The sequence below is a fragment of the Ascaphus truei genome, chromosome 8, assembly GCF_040206685.1.
Source record: "Ascaphus truei isolate aAscTru1 chromosome 8, aAscTru1.hap1, whole genome shotgun sequence".
In the NCBI taxonomy this organism is placed as follows: domain Eukaryota; kingdom Metazoa; phylum Chordata; class Amphibia; order Anura; family Ascaphidae; genus Ascaphus; species Ascaphus truei.
Window position 1 is genome coordinate 80604128 of NC_134490.1, and position 15380 is coordinate 80619507.

A 15380-nucleotide genomic window follows, 5' to 3' on the forward strand; every position below is an offset into this window, starting at 1 on the left:
AAAATTAAGGCAAAAGTAATAAAAGATCTGACAGAGAAAATAACCAATTTGGAACAACAACATAAAATTCAAAAAGAATATATAAAGCTCTGACCGCTACTAGAAATAAACTAAAAAGCATCCAGCTAGAAAGGGTGGAAAAAGCCATCAAATGGACAAATCAGAGATATTACGATAAAGGGAACAAGGCCGATAGACTGCTAGCATCTAAATTAAGAGGCGTACAAAAAAGATCCCAGATCACGGCGATAAGAAGCGGGTTTGGGGAGGTGCTATATAATGAGAAGAAAATAGCGGACGAATTTACTAAATTCTATACTAAACTTTACAATTTGAAGACTCAAAAGGAGGCCTCAGAGTCGCAAGGTCAGAAGCAATCTTGAGCTACCTGGCTGACTGTGACCTCCCCAAATTGATGGAGGAAGAAAATTCCCACCTCAACTCCAAAATCACTAAAGAAGAACTGATATCCGCAGTAAAGGCTTCTAAAATATCCAAAGCACCAGGCCCAGACGGCTTCTCCAATATCTATTACAAAAGGTTTCTCCCAGTCTTAACCCCACACTTGCTGAGCCTGTTCAATTCTTTCCTGGAAGGGAACCCTATCCCGCCATCAATGTCCCTAGCTAATCTGGCCATTATCCACAAAGAAGGGAGAGACCCAACACAGTGCGGAAGCTACAGGCCCATCTCACTTCTAAATAACGATTTGAAACTTTACAGTAAGGCAAACCGGCTGAATCCCATTCTGCCAAGATTAATAAACTTTGATCAGGTAGGGTTTGTTCTGGGGCGTCAAGCCTCAGACAATACCAGAAAGATCTTTGACATTATTGAACACGTCCATCTTACCAACTCCAAGGCAATGTTACTAAGTTTAGATGCAGAGAAGGCATTTGATAGAATCGATTGGCTTTTCCTTACCAAAACGTTGGAGAAATTCGGCTTCAAAGACTTATACCTAGAAGGAGTAAAGGCGCTGTACCAGAACCCATCAGCAAGGGTAAAACTGCCAGGAGGAAACTCGGAGAGATTCCAAATACGAAATGGTACAAGACAAGGTTGCCCCTTGTCCCCCTCCTCTTTGCTCTCACCATAGAACTTTTGGCGGCTAAAATTCGAAATAATATAAGTATACAGGGCATAACGATTGGAAAAATAAATTACAAAATTTCCCTGTTCGCCGACGATATTATTCTAACGCTAACCAAACCCCAAACCTCCCTTCCCAATCTCCAAAAGGAGCTTGAGGACTTTGGGGGCATATCAGGATATAAAATTAATAGTGATAAATCGGAGGCCCTAAATCTCAGCCTAACAGAGCCAGAAGTGAAATTAATCAAAATAAACTTTGCATATAAATGGAGCCCTTTATACATCAAATACCTGGGAGTGAATGTATCAAAGGACTACCAGTCACTATATCAATGTAACTACCCAGCTCTCTTTGACAAAATCAAAAAGGATTTGAGCAAATGGGAAGATTAGCAGATATCGTGGATCGGAAGGATGATAGCTTTAAAAATGAATATACTTCCAAGATTACTGTATTTTTTTCAAACCCTCCCGGTCCATGTTCCCGGCTCAGAACTCAAAAATATCCAAAACAGAATGTTTCATTTCATTTGGCAAGGCAAAAGACCCAGAGTAGCCCGCTCAGTTCTACTGTCATCACGGGGGAGAGGGGGCATGGGAGTCCCAGATATCCAAAAATACTACCAAGCTGCTCAACTAAAGCAAGCGGTACTATGGAACACAGATCCGGCCCAAAGATGCTGGCTCCAAATAGAAACATTCTATGCTAAAATGCCTTCTCTGCCAGCATGCCTATGGAGTATGGAAAGAGAAGATATGCCACCGCGAAATTTCAACCTAAGAACGGCAAGACACACTTGGGAAGTCTGGCTAAAAACTAAAATATAAGCTTACCTCTACGGGGTCACAACTTACACCAATATTTGATAATCCTAAATTCCCCCTGGGGTGTTCGTCAAAACAGTTCGACCAACTAAAGTCAAAAGGTATAAAGACATTGAGGGATATATTGTGTCTAGGAGGCCTCCTAAGCTACCGTGACCTGAAAGCGAAATATAAGATCCCGAATTTGGATGCGTTTAAGTACCTCCAAATTAGACACTTCGCCCAAAAGGTATCGCCAAGCCCGGAATTCCCCTTTCCTACTAGATTCGAGAGATTATGCGAGCCCGAATCAGATCAAAGGGGACTAATCTCCAGGATCTACTCGGAAATGGAAACAAGGGAGGGACCTCCCCAGCATGAGTATATGCTTAAATGGGCCGCTGACCTGACCATAACTATCGAGGAGGAGGACTGGGAAGAAATCTGGGGAGCGGCCGCAGGGACATGTATCTGCACCACCACAAAGGAAAATATTTACAAGGTACTCTTCCACTGGTATCTCACGCCAATGAGACTAAAACAAATCTACCCTCTGGCATCGGACCAGTGCTGGCGAGGCTGTGGTCAACGGGGAGACATGGCCCATATCTGGTGGTCATGTCCAGAAATTAAGAAATACTGGACTACGGTCCAAAAATTAATAAAAGAGGTCACAGACCTCGAGGTACCCATTGAGCCACTGACCTAACTACTGGCCAGACCAACTGAGGAAATTGGTCGTCCAACTAGGAAATTTATCTCCTTTATTCTCACAGCGGCAAGGTGTGAAATAGCGTCTTCCTGGAAGAAAGTAGCCCCCCCTACCAAGGGTATGTTAAAAAAAAGAATCAACGAAGTGACGCTTATGGAAAAGCTTACGGCCTACCTAAAGCAAAAAAACAAACCGTTCGAAAGGGTGTGGGAACCGTGGCTGACACTATAGGACAGGGGTCCCCCTCGGGTCAAAACAGGAATCCCCCCCCCCCATAGAGAGCAAGCAGCCCCAATAATTGGGCCGCAGGCCGCCCAGAAGAAGGTATACTCCCCCCCCCTTCCCCCCCCTCCCTCCCCCCCATACAGGTTCCCCCCCCTTCTCCCCCCCCCTACTTCGGTACTATACCAAGCTTCCCCTTCTTGGGAAGTGCTCTTCATGGGCAAGTTGCCTTGCCCTTTTTCCACAAAAATTGAAAATGGCGTAATGTATTGGGATGAAAAATGTTGTCACTTGTATTCATGTAACCATGTATCTACCCAATAAAAAAAGTTTGGAAGAAAAAAAAAAACCCCAGGCTGTACACACATGCAGGAGAGCTGGTGAGGAGACAGGACTGAAAATGCTGAAGAGATTACGGCTGTAAGGTCTGTGTTGCAAAGTACATGTGTGATGAACTGTCTGTCTCATGCATACAAAAGAGAAGCTGCCTTAGTTTTGTTTTGTCTGCTAAAGAGAAGCTATTTTGTTCTGTCTGCTAAAAAGAAGCTATTTTGGTTTGTCTGCTGAAGAAAAAGCTATTTTCTTTTGTTTGCTGATGAGAAGCTATTTGTTTTTGGTGTGCTGTATGTTTTAAGGCTCAAATAAATAAGCCTTATCCAAAGAACCCGCGTGTGTGGTTGCATGTACCCTGCAACAAGGTCATTTGTGTTCTGCAATATACTACATGCAATTCTAATTTATCTGATCAGGACTATGTGAATGGTTTGGACATTAGGACTATGTATTTACCTATCCATTTGTCTGACACAGATGTGTCTTTAAACACCTTGACACTGCGTTTTCACTTCACCATTTGGGCGTCCATCACCTGTCCCACACTTGGGGATTTATTTTAATCCATTTTTATATTGACATTATTTACTTATCACTTTCTTTGTTTCGGCGTAGTTATTATATATTATTAAAATGTATTATTTTTTTGTTTTTAGCAGTTTACGTCCTACCATTATTTACCTTAGGTACAGTTTTTGGTTTGTCTGGACTATTTAGCCCTCCCATTGGATATTGTATCCTCCGTATACAATTACAGTTTCAACCATGAGTTCATATAGGAGTGCTTGTAGACAGCAGGCTTAGCAATAGTGCCCAAAGTCATGCAGTAGCTGCAAAGGCAAACAAGATTTTATCTTACATTAAACGGGCAATGGATGGAAAGGAAGTAAACATAAGTATGCCTCTTTACAAAGCATTAGTAAGACCAGACCTTGAATATGGAGTACAATTTTGGGCACCGCTCCATAGAAAAGACATTCTGGAACTAGAGAGAGTGCAGAGAAGAGCCACCATATTAATAAATGGGATGGACAATCTAACTTATGAGGAGAGACTAGCAAAATTAGATGTATTTACATTAGAAAAGAGGCGTCTAAGAGGGGATATGATAACTATATACAAATATATTCGGGGACAATACAAGGAGCTTTCAAATGAACTATTCATCCCACGGGCAGTACAAAGGACTCAGGGCCACCCCTTTAGATTGGAGGAAACGAGATTTCACCAGCAACAAAGGAAAGGGTTCTTTACAGTAAGGGCAGTTAAAATGTGGAATTCATTACCCATGGAGTCTGTGATGGCAGATACAATAGATTTGTTCAAAAAAAGGTTGGACATCTTTTTAGAAGAGAAAGTTATACTGGGATATACCAAATAAGTATACATGGGAAGGATGTTGATCCAGGGAGTAATCCGACTGCCAATTCTTGGAGTCAGGAAGGGATTTATTTTTCCCCTTATGAGACATCATTAGATGATACAACACTGGGGTTTTGTTTGCCTTCCTATGGATCAATAAGTAAGCATAGATATAGGATAAAGTATCTGCTGTCTAAATTTAGCATACAGTAGGTTGAACTTGATGGACGTACGTCTTTTTTCAACCTCATCTACTATGTAACTATGTATTAAGAGACCTTTTATGACCGTGGTCATTTTCTTCTGTGTACCTATATATATTTTTCCCCTTTGCTCCTGGTTGTGTTTATTCATTTGTCATATGGAATTGTGCAATTTTCTCACCACCAGTGATTAAATGTTTTATCAGGGGGCATCTCTCACCTCCACTATCACAGTTTGTTCTACAGTGTCCTTGCGTGGGGGCTGGGAGGAGTCAGGTGGCCCATCACATGTGGCTCCAATGTGCGTGGTCTCAGCAGTCACAGAGAAACTGATCACACCTGTAAAAGGGACAGAGGTGCGGAGGGTGAGTGGGGTCAGTGGAAGTGATTAAGTGAAGGAGAGAAATATTGGAACAGGGAAAAAGAAATAAAGATGCAGGTGAGAGAAAGAAAAGAAAACGTAAAAACAGGAAGAAGGGGAGGTATGAGAGGGAGTAGGAGGAGGTGGAGAAAGTGCATAAGAGAGATAAGATGAGAAATAACAAAAAATCTAAAGTGGTACAGAAGAGGAAGAGACAGCGCAAGGCGTGAAGGAACATGGAGAGAAAAACAAAGGGGAGAGTGAGACTGTCAGGGACGATTAACTGGAAGAGTGATGGAGAGGGAATAAGAAACAGATTGGGGGCATTTACAGAGTTCAATCTGCACCTAGTGACTTGGCTTTTATACTCCAGGAGTAAGAGGCTCTCTGCCCGGAGCACACGCACATGTTCGGATCCCCCTCCTTGAGCACCGCACTAAAGGTATCTGAGTTTCGTAATGTCACCTTGACCTGAGCAGACAGAGCAGACAAAGTTAATAAAAGGGACAAAGAGCTGCAGACAGAAAACTCGGGAGTCACACGCAGAGCAGCAGACACAGGGATCATACAGAGAGCAGCAGACACAGGGATCATACAGAGAGCAGCAGACACAGGGATCATAAAGAGAGCCGCCGACAACACGATAATGAGTCATACACAGCAGTACTGTATACACTGTAAAGGGTAGACAGGAGAGCTGGTCACCTTCATGCACTGCTTCATGTAGTTGGATACAAAGGCTTTCATTATCAGGGTCTCTCCTCTGACGAAGGAATAAGGTAGGGAGACCTCCACAAAGAATGGCATGAATGCGGTGAAGTTGGCTGGGTATCTGGTCATCCCAAAACCTTCCTCCTCTGACACGCAGAACATGGAGCCTTGCCACTGGGTTATAGTGTCGGGGACGACCTGTGATATTGCAAGAGAACCACTCTCGCTAACGAAGAGAAGAGAGATAAGAATTAAAGGTAGAAGTGGATAGAGAAAAGAGGAGATGGGAGAGAGAGACAGAGAGAAAATGTAAGAGAGAGAAAGACAATACATCAAAAGGCATAAAAAAGGTAGAGATGAGAAAGTCAAGAGAGAGAAGATGGGATGAGAGAGGAAAGAGTAAGGGGATAATTCACCAAAGCGCATTAGTGCAGATCAGCTATTAATGCTCAGAAAATTCCATGTAAGGAAAATAGTGGGAAATATTATGTATTTCAATCTACTGATATGACGCGTGTGTAAGTATTAGAGAATAGAAGTTATTAGTGCGTTTATTTATTGTGGCAAGAATTAGGAAAAAAAAATTCTTTGTCATAAAAGTGTCAACCTAGCAGCTGATTTATGACAGAGGTGGGTTTATGTTGTTTAAGTGGGGGAAAATGTGTACACATATCTTAGCAAGGTATTATGAACATCAGAATTCAACAGAGGTGTGTTTGGGATCAAATAAGTGAATTTTCATATTTCTAGGCCATTGACCTCTCTGTGGGAAAACCTATGGCATATGGTAACGTTGTGTATAGGGATTTCTGTTTTAAGTTTTATCCTGCTATTTTATTAAACTGTTCTGCATTTACTTTAATTGTATGTTCTTGTAATTGTCTTTTTCTGTCATCCGAAGCACTGTATTGTTATATATATATATATATATACACTGTATTGTTTATATATATATATATATATATATATATATATATATATATATATATATATATATATATATATATATATATATATATATATATATATATATATATATATATAATGTTCAACAGTTCATTCAGAGCCCCAAAGCATTACTTATTAAATAATTGTTTATATATATATATATATAAACAATTATTTAATAAGTAATGCTTTGGGGCTCTGAATGAACTGTTGAACACTCTGGAGAGAGCATTTACATTTTTGGATGCATTTTGTTGCAACAGATTTTCGTGTGTAACTTTTTCTATAATAAACAGGGACCTGAGACCCTGGCAGATATATATTATTACATATATTGCATACTTCTTGGGTGGTGGAAGCAGAGAGATATGATTGAAATTGAATAAGGGTTAATATTAACTAATTGAAAGTACCTTGCGGAGGAGAAAGGTTAGTTGGCTAGAGTATCTGTGTGTATTTAACCCTGGTTGCACATCTAAGTTACGTTCTCACTTGTGTGCTGTTCGTGACAGATGGTATATTGGGGTGGATTGAGGGGAGATATTATTCATTTGAGGTGAAAAGTGGGTCAGCTGGAGAGCTGTATATTCGTCCTTGTCCCGTATGCAGGTCATGTGCTCACAGGTGTGCTGTTCGTGACACTAGTATGGAATTCAATAGGATTTCCTCACTATAGTGCCAGGTTGGCACTAACACACTTTAGTGAATCCTGGAGTGAGTGTGTGGATCTCATATGTGTCCACGTGTCTCATTGGCCTGAAGGCATCATAATACAGTATAACAAAGAGGAAATGTTACAACCTTTGGTTTGTGAACCTAGTTCAAAACACTGTGTGGGATTTGTGCAGTAGGAGTGCACATGGAAAGTATGCGGAAAATATGTTTCGCCAAAGCCAGCATAAATAAGCAGTGATGGACAGTGAGCGAGCTTGAGAGCGTGCAAATGTGCACTGTGAGAGCGAGTGTGTGAGCATGACAGCGGGTGTGCACATTAGGTGCTGTGTCAGTGCTGCCTGTATCTAGTGTATGTGTGCAATATCATGGTTTCCAGTACCATTCAAGTAGTGGGAGCACATAAGCAGCATGAGCGTTCAATGTTGTCATAGTGTGCAGTATCCAGTGACTGTCCAGTGTCCAGTGTGTGTAATGATGCAGTGTTGTCACCGGGTGCCATGTTAGGCCTCGGCCAGGGTGGCGCTGAGTGGGTGCGTGCGCTCATTCTGGCCGCTCTGTAACACATTGAGGCAATGTGTGTGGCCAGCGTGAGCGAGCGCCTGCGCATGCTCGGCGCTTAGATGCTTGAAGAGCAAGCAAATCTTATTTTGCCACTCGCAAGTGCGTCACGTGAGCGGTTTGTCAAATGAGGGCGAACCAGCTCAGTGACGTTGCGACCACGCCCCCAGATGAGCGCGCTCCTAGCCGGCCATGAATCGCCCGGCCGAGCAGGGCGCAGCGCATGAGTGCCAGCGCGCCTGCTCCTTGCCTGGCCGCAGACTAAGTCTGTGTACAATTTTGTCATTTGTGCAGTATCCATAATCGTTGCACAGTGTCTGTACTCTTTGTAGTAGTAGCTCACCTAATAGTTGTCAAATTGAAGTTCCAGACCTCAGGGAAGAATTTCCGCACAGTTGTAATCTCTCCCCCGTTGCGTGCAGTTTTTTCAGAAACGAAGTCCATAGTAAAACTCTACAGGATGAGGGTTTAGAAATGCGAGATTTGCAGATGGTCTGAAATTCCTCCACTTTCCTCTCTTAGGGAGCCATTTACAAATACAGTAGCTCTTTCCCTGTCTGATAAGCGAGTATGGAGCTGCAATGCTTATTGAGTAATTCCTCCCATGAAAGAAAGACCACCACATCTTGCCACCATACCACACAGTTAAGATTCAGTCCATCAGACATTGCATCTCTTCATGTCAGGCTCCACACGCAACACCTATCTCCCTTGTACATCCACCCTCAGCTAATTTTGCCCTATGACTAAGGATGAGGTATCTATGCTCATCATCTCACCCTACAACTTGCCCCCTTGATCCTATTCCCTCCCATCTCACGAAGCCTGACCCTTTTTAACCTCTCTCATCACTGGCACAATCCCATCTTCCTTTAAACATGGAATCATCACGGCAATTCTAAAGAAAGCTTCTCTTGACCAAACTTCCCTCAACAACTACCGCTCTATCTCTCTTCTCCTGTTTGCTTCTAAGCAACTTGAGCGGCTTTTATACAATCGCCCGGCTCACTTTCTCTCCTCCTACTCCCTGCATGACTCATTGCAATCCAGTTTCTGTCCTCTACACTCCATCGAGACAGAACTAACAAAAGTGGCCAAGCTCCTGCTCTACAACGAAGTCTAAGGGTCCTTACTAATTTTCCTGCATCTCTTTGCTGCCTTCGACACTGATCATCACCCCCTTTTCCTGGACACTTCACTCCATTGGCCTTCTTAATGCAGCCCTCTCTGGGTTCACGTCCTACTCATCCATCCGCTTTTTCAGTTTTTCCTTCTCTGGCCACTCTGGTGCCTTCTCTTCTTCACTCTTTCTGTTGGGGGCCCTATAAGGCTCTGTCCTCGGCCCTCTGCTATTCTCACTCTTGACCTCTTCTCTTGTTGAACTAATACAATCTTTTGGCGTTCAGTATCATCTCTATGCTGATGATTACCTCTCCTCCCTTGACCTCTACCCCTCTATCTTGTCCCATTGTCACCAACTATCTCTCTGCAATCTCCTCATGGATGTCCCACATTACCTGAAGCTTAACATTTCCAAAACAGAACTCCTTCCATTGCCCCCCCTACACCCAAACTCTCCCTCACAGTCAATGATATCACATATCAACACCCCAAACCCATTGCCTAGGTGTCATCTTAGACTTTGCTTCTCTCTCTTTCATTCCTCATAATCACTCTCTCACGAAGTCCTGCCATTTCCCCCTTTGAAATATCGCTAGGATACGCCCTTTTCTCACTCATGATGCAACTAAAATCCTATTTCACTTACTCTTGTCCCGTCTTGACTACTGAAACCTTCTCCTAGCTGGAAGTCCCCGTGTCTGCCTATCCCAACGCCAATCCATCCAAAATGCTGTTGCCAGAACCATCTACTGTGCCTAACTCATCGCTCCACTTCTGCTGCGCCACTATGCAAATCCCTACACTGGCTTCCCATATCACCTAGAATCACATTTGAAACCGTAGTCCTGACCTACTGTACAAAGCTCTCAATGCTGCCCCCTTACATCTCAGCCCTCTTAACAGAATATATATCCCTATACACCCCCTATGTTCTGCCTATGACATCCGCCTTTCTTCCTGCCTTATTACCTCTTCTCACTCCACCTGAACCTGAGGAAGGATTGCTATCCGAAACGCTTTGTTCAGACCACAAGAAGCTTTTATTCAGTCCAGTCATCTGCCAGAAGACCCCTGCTTTAGACCTCTGGACGCGGAAGGAATATCATCTCCAAGCAGGAGCCTGACAGCACTATAGACACAGGACGTACTTCTTGTGGTCTGAACAACGCGTTTCGGATAACAATCCTTCCTCAGGTTCAGGTGGAGTGAGAAGAGGTACTGTAATAAGGCAGGAGGAAAGGCGGATGTCATAGGCAGAACGTAGGGGGTGTTTAGGGATATATATTCTGTTAAGAGGGCTGAGATGTAATGGGGGCAGCATTGAGAGCTTTGTAGTGTAAGTTGTACCTTTTAATTTATTTTCAATCATCTGTTTTTGAATAAAGCTGTTACACCTGACACCATTTCTTCTTCATCTTCCACTCTATTACCAAGAGAAGTTGAGTGAGAAGTAAACCCACCTAAGGCTTACCATCCAGTGTATGATGTGAGGGCACTCATATAAGCCTATGTGAGTGATTTAGTTGCTTATTTTGTATTACATATAAGTTACCCCCCAACAATCTGTATTGGGATCAATCCCCACTGTGTTTCACTCCTCTGTCTGAGGCACCATTGGACAAAACACGCAACAGGAGTACCAGAGATTATCTACATATCCTATCTACAAGGGCACTCACATATGCCCGTGTGAGTGAAAATTATATCTATATATATCTATTATCCCAACCAGTCACCCATCACGAGGTTGTTTAGGACCAACCCCTGATGTCTTTACCCTTTCTTTGAGGTATCATCGGAGGAGACGTACAGCAGGGAAAATACACACATTTTCTACAAGGACATTCATACGCCTTAACACCCTGGAAGGAAGATCTGACGACAGTAGTGACCACATCAGAGATAACCACACTCTGCAACAGATGTGACTGTCACTCACATTTGGCCGTGTCAGTGTTTGTTTATATGAGCATTACTATCACTCCATCCCATTACCCTTATGTATTTTATGATGTACCATTAATAGACATCTAACACAGTTCTTTAATATTTTTTTTTTTTCACGTGCGCTCGCTGTAATCTTGTGTGCATCTACTATCTGAGGATCCAGGGAAGGTCCTCCTTCAGCTGAGCAGCAGCGACAGTTTGGGCCAGTATATTTTCCAATACTTTTGGTATCTCCACATTCCTCTTCTCACTCCAGCCTACAAGGCACAGCTCCCCAGATATTTACCAGTGAAGTTACCGTTATTATTTCTTGGTTTTATACAGGGTTTTAATAGCCATCAAATAGGAAGTCACAACCGATGATGTTGCAGCTTCCTATGGACCCGAGATTTGGCTGCCATATTGTTTGATTTAAACCTGGTAACTTTACCGGTAAATGTCTCAGGAACCGGTGGGCCCCTGGAGCTTAAAATACCCAGGATCCGTTCTGAAGGACCATCCAGTTCCCATCCTGTAAAAACAAAAATGGGGGTGGGGGAAACCTGTAGACGGGATTGCTGCTTTAAAAAAACACCGGCGTACTGGTACTGTACATGGATGCTAGAGAGCACAATACACACGCAGAGCTGAGCTGCCCCAAGTGTCTTATTGTTATTGGCAGCCGCCCTTGGGATTTTAGTAGTTATAGAAGACATAAGTATTGGATATCCGCTTACTTCAAACATTAGTTGACACACCTCCGGCTTCCGTAGTGTGGCATTAGTGCTAAAAACCAGGCCGGCCGACTAAAGGAGATGGGAGAGGGAGAGGAATATACAGAGATCAGGAACTCATAGCAGGACATATCAAAGATACAGAGATGTTATTAAGCACTGAAATTACAGACTGTGTTATTCACATACAGTATTTTGCTTTAGGCATCCAAGGAGTGTGCAGAATATATTGTATACTAAGTGTATATACTTTATATATAAACATACAATACCATTCGCACGGGAATCAGCAGACAGCACCTTCCTCAGGGTAGTGCCGTTTGTGGGTCCGAAACGTTGGTGATTAGTGTCTGATTATTCTACAATATACTTTCTACAATTCAAAACCTGAGTGCTGTCTGCTGATTCCCGTGCGAACGGAATTGTATGTTTATATACTTATTATGGGACATGCACCTACCCTATTGTGCTATAGCCGGCTCATTCTCTCTCTCACTCTCTCTCATCAGAACCCCAAAACACACCACATCACGTTTATATATATATATATATATTGGAAAAAAGAAAAGAGAAGCGCCCGATCCTTGTGTAAAATCAGATGAACAAATTTAATAAGTCATGGACAAGACAAATGCACACTTACAATTTGTCCAATAAAATAAGGCATGTTATGGGACCAGCCCATGCACCAACTGAAGACTCCACGGTGTGTAGGTTACCACAATGGTTCCAGATCTCATGTCCGCAAAAGCCGCTATCTCCAAGAGAAAAGTTCTTTATTGAACGAGCGTTTGTTTGCAGCGTGCGGCCGCCAATCACCTCTCCTGTGGAACACCGGGACCCGGAAATCTCTCAGTACACGTCCTCACGTCTTCACGCTGGTGTCAGGAACTAGTCAGCCACCGTAGTTTCAATGCCACATAACCCTACGCGTTTCTTCCGTCTCTGCGGATTTCATCAGGGGATGGATACCAATAGAACTGCTTAGTGTTAAATAGTCCCTTTGACCAATAAAAACGTATTACCACAGCTGTGTTCAGTTCCATAGGCATCATTAAGTAAACTTAATCAATACCTGGTGCAATTGAAGCTTAATCTATTGCTGAATCAATTGAATAGACATGTATTTTGAAAACCAAAGAAAACATGTATATAATTATTAAACTGAAACATATAGCTACACGAAAAAAATATCAGATTGATCATAAAATCATATTACAGCAAAGGATAAATTAATAATCTAAATAAAACAGATTGACATAATTAATGGATAAGAAATAATTAATTAACATCATATATTTGCCCTTTATATATAATAATAAACTTACTATTTGTGTATAGAAACTAATATTAACCTTTACTGAAACCTTGAAAAATAAAATAAAATAAATAAATAAATAAATATACAAATATGATTAGAGGACAACATTGTAATATTGTTATAATAATTGAAGCTGACTATACAAGTACAGCTATTTGATTTTATACTTAATATCACATTGTTATTATTGTTAGTAAATAGTATATCAATTTATTTTACAATTTGAACAAGCTTGTTTTGAGAGATAGATAATTCTTAATCTCTACATAAGTATTAATGGAAGAGATGAAATAAAATAAAACACTGAACAATGGTTAGATTAAATCTATTAATGAGACCTTATATCTGATATGAGATTGTATCTATCTGTAGGTCAAGTCAAACATTGAAAAAGTAATTAATATAAGTTATAAATGACAGCTCATTTTTATGATAGAACAAAAACTGAAATGGTTCTTCATGTTCAGACGACACTACTGTGTTCTATGACTCAGAGCTTCATTAGCATTATTATCACTAGAGATCACCAAGAGTCTCCTTGAAAGTTTGGCGACAGATGTGATGTGTATAGTAACATCCAATCTTGGATCATGTAATAATACATAAAAAACGTGAATAATTAGTTTGTGGAAATTGTGCAACTAATATAGCAAAATGAAAGACTTAATAATAGGAACGTCGGAGCTAGGAGGCAGCAATCTGACATAGTGTGTATTTACGAAGTGATGAAAATGTGTATAAAGTAACATTGTAATCTAATCATATATCGATTATCTGTGTAGTTTAATATGAGTATATTATTAGTGTGATGTGTTTAAGTGATTATGTATAATTTTAATTCTATAATTTACAGTGAACACATATATTAATAATATCATATATTGAATGAATTTAGTGTCTAAATAACAAATTAAATTGACTATGAAACTATATACTAATTGTGTTTGTGATTGTGTAAATATTGTACTATAAAATAAATGTATATGATTGGTGTGAATTCCGACCAGGGGACCCCCATCTGTATGCACTGACTAGGAAATCAAAGGGAGCACGGTGAACATGCTCAACCCAGACCTCTGAGGTCCCGTCAATGGAACATGGAAGTGGTTACACAATAGTGCTTGTATCGATACAGTCATTGAGACCCACTGGACTCAATGTTTCCAACATATATATCCAGTAGGTCTCCCTTAAATTCAGTCTCTTGACTCTATCACCACTGAGTAATGTTAAAGGGATGTGTTCCAAACACATGACTCTTAAGGAAGATGGATCCTTATTGTGTTTATCCAAGAAGTGTCTAGACAGGTTATGAGTGGTGATACCATGTATAATATTTCGTCTATGTTCCAGGAATCTTGTACTTAGGGTACGTGTGGTTCTCCCCACATACTGGTAACCACATAAACATGTGATAACATATATGACAAAAGAAGATAAACAATCCATATGACTTTTAATTGTATGTATGGATTTATTATGATAGGACATGATTTGATCAGTTTTACACATATGTTTACAGGTTAAACACCTATTTCTACCACAGGTAAAATTACCATTTGCTATTGGTTTAATTATGGGAAGATCATTAATTTGTTTAAGGCGACTAGGAGCCAATATGGTCTTTAAATTCCTGGCTTTTTTATACACAATAGGAACATGTGCTGGTAACTTGTTCCCAATTATAGGGTCCCTTAACAGTATGTTCCAATGTTTGTTAAGAATTGTTGTAATACCTCTCACTGAATTGTTATAGGTCGTAATGAATAAAGGTGATTTCAAACTGTCTTTAGAATTAACATCTGCCCGTACAGCCTTTTTGGATTTATTGAGCAAAGAATCACGGTCTAACAAACTAACTTTTCTAAATGTTTCCAGTATGGTACAGTTGATGTACCCCTTGGCTAGAAACCTTTGTACCAATATCTCTCCCTGGGCCAAAAAATCAGAATATAAGGAACAGTTTCTCCTAATTCTGAGAAATTGGCCCCTGGGGATATTGGCCAGCCATCTTTTGTAATGATTACTATTATTGTGTAAATAACTATTTGTTGCGACTGTTTTAAAATGAGTTTTGGTGACGATCTCACCACTTGGACTAGCCTTCAGCTCCAAATCCAAAAACACTATACTGTTTTTGTTCACATTGAATGTGAACTTTAAATCCAGTACTAGTAAGCCAACTGATGTACATGAAGTAAAAAACATCAATATAGTCCATTCCCCTTTCTCTGCCAAATCTACATATTTCCCATACCACTCAAAGGGATCATTTGTGGAAACATTCTACACA

General features: G+C 41.0%; 1 protein-coding gene across 1 annotated transcript in view; it reads right to left on the bottom strand.

Moving 5' to 3' along the window:
* The window catches only part of LOC142502043 (ovostatin-like), a 149390-nt gene that overhangs the window by 61439 nt on the left and 72571 nt on the right, over positions 1–15380 (bottom strand). The window contains exons 17-21 of the mRNA XM_075612834.1: positions 11770–11838; positions 8328–8437; positions 5798–6029; positions 5440–5563; positions 4952–5070 (exon numbers count right to left, since the gene is read on the bottom strand). Coding sequence (XP_075468949.1) covers positions 4952–5070; positions 5440–5563; positions 5798–6029; positions 8328–8437; positions 11770–11838 — 654 coding nt within the window. The remainder of the gene's footprint in view (positions 1–4951; positions 5071–5439; positions 5564–5797; positions 6030–8327; positions 8438–11769; positions 11839–15380) is intronic.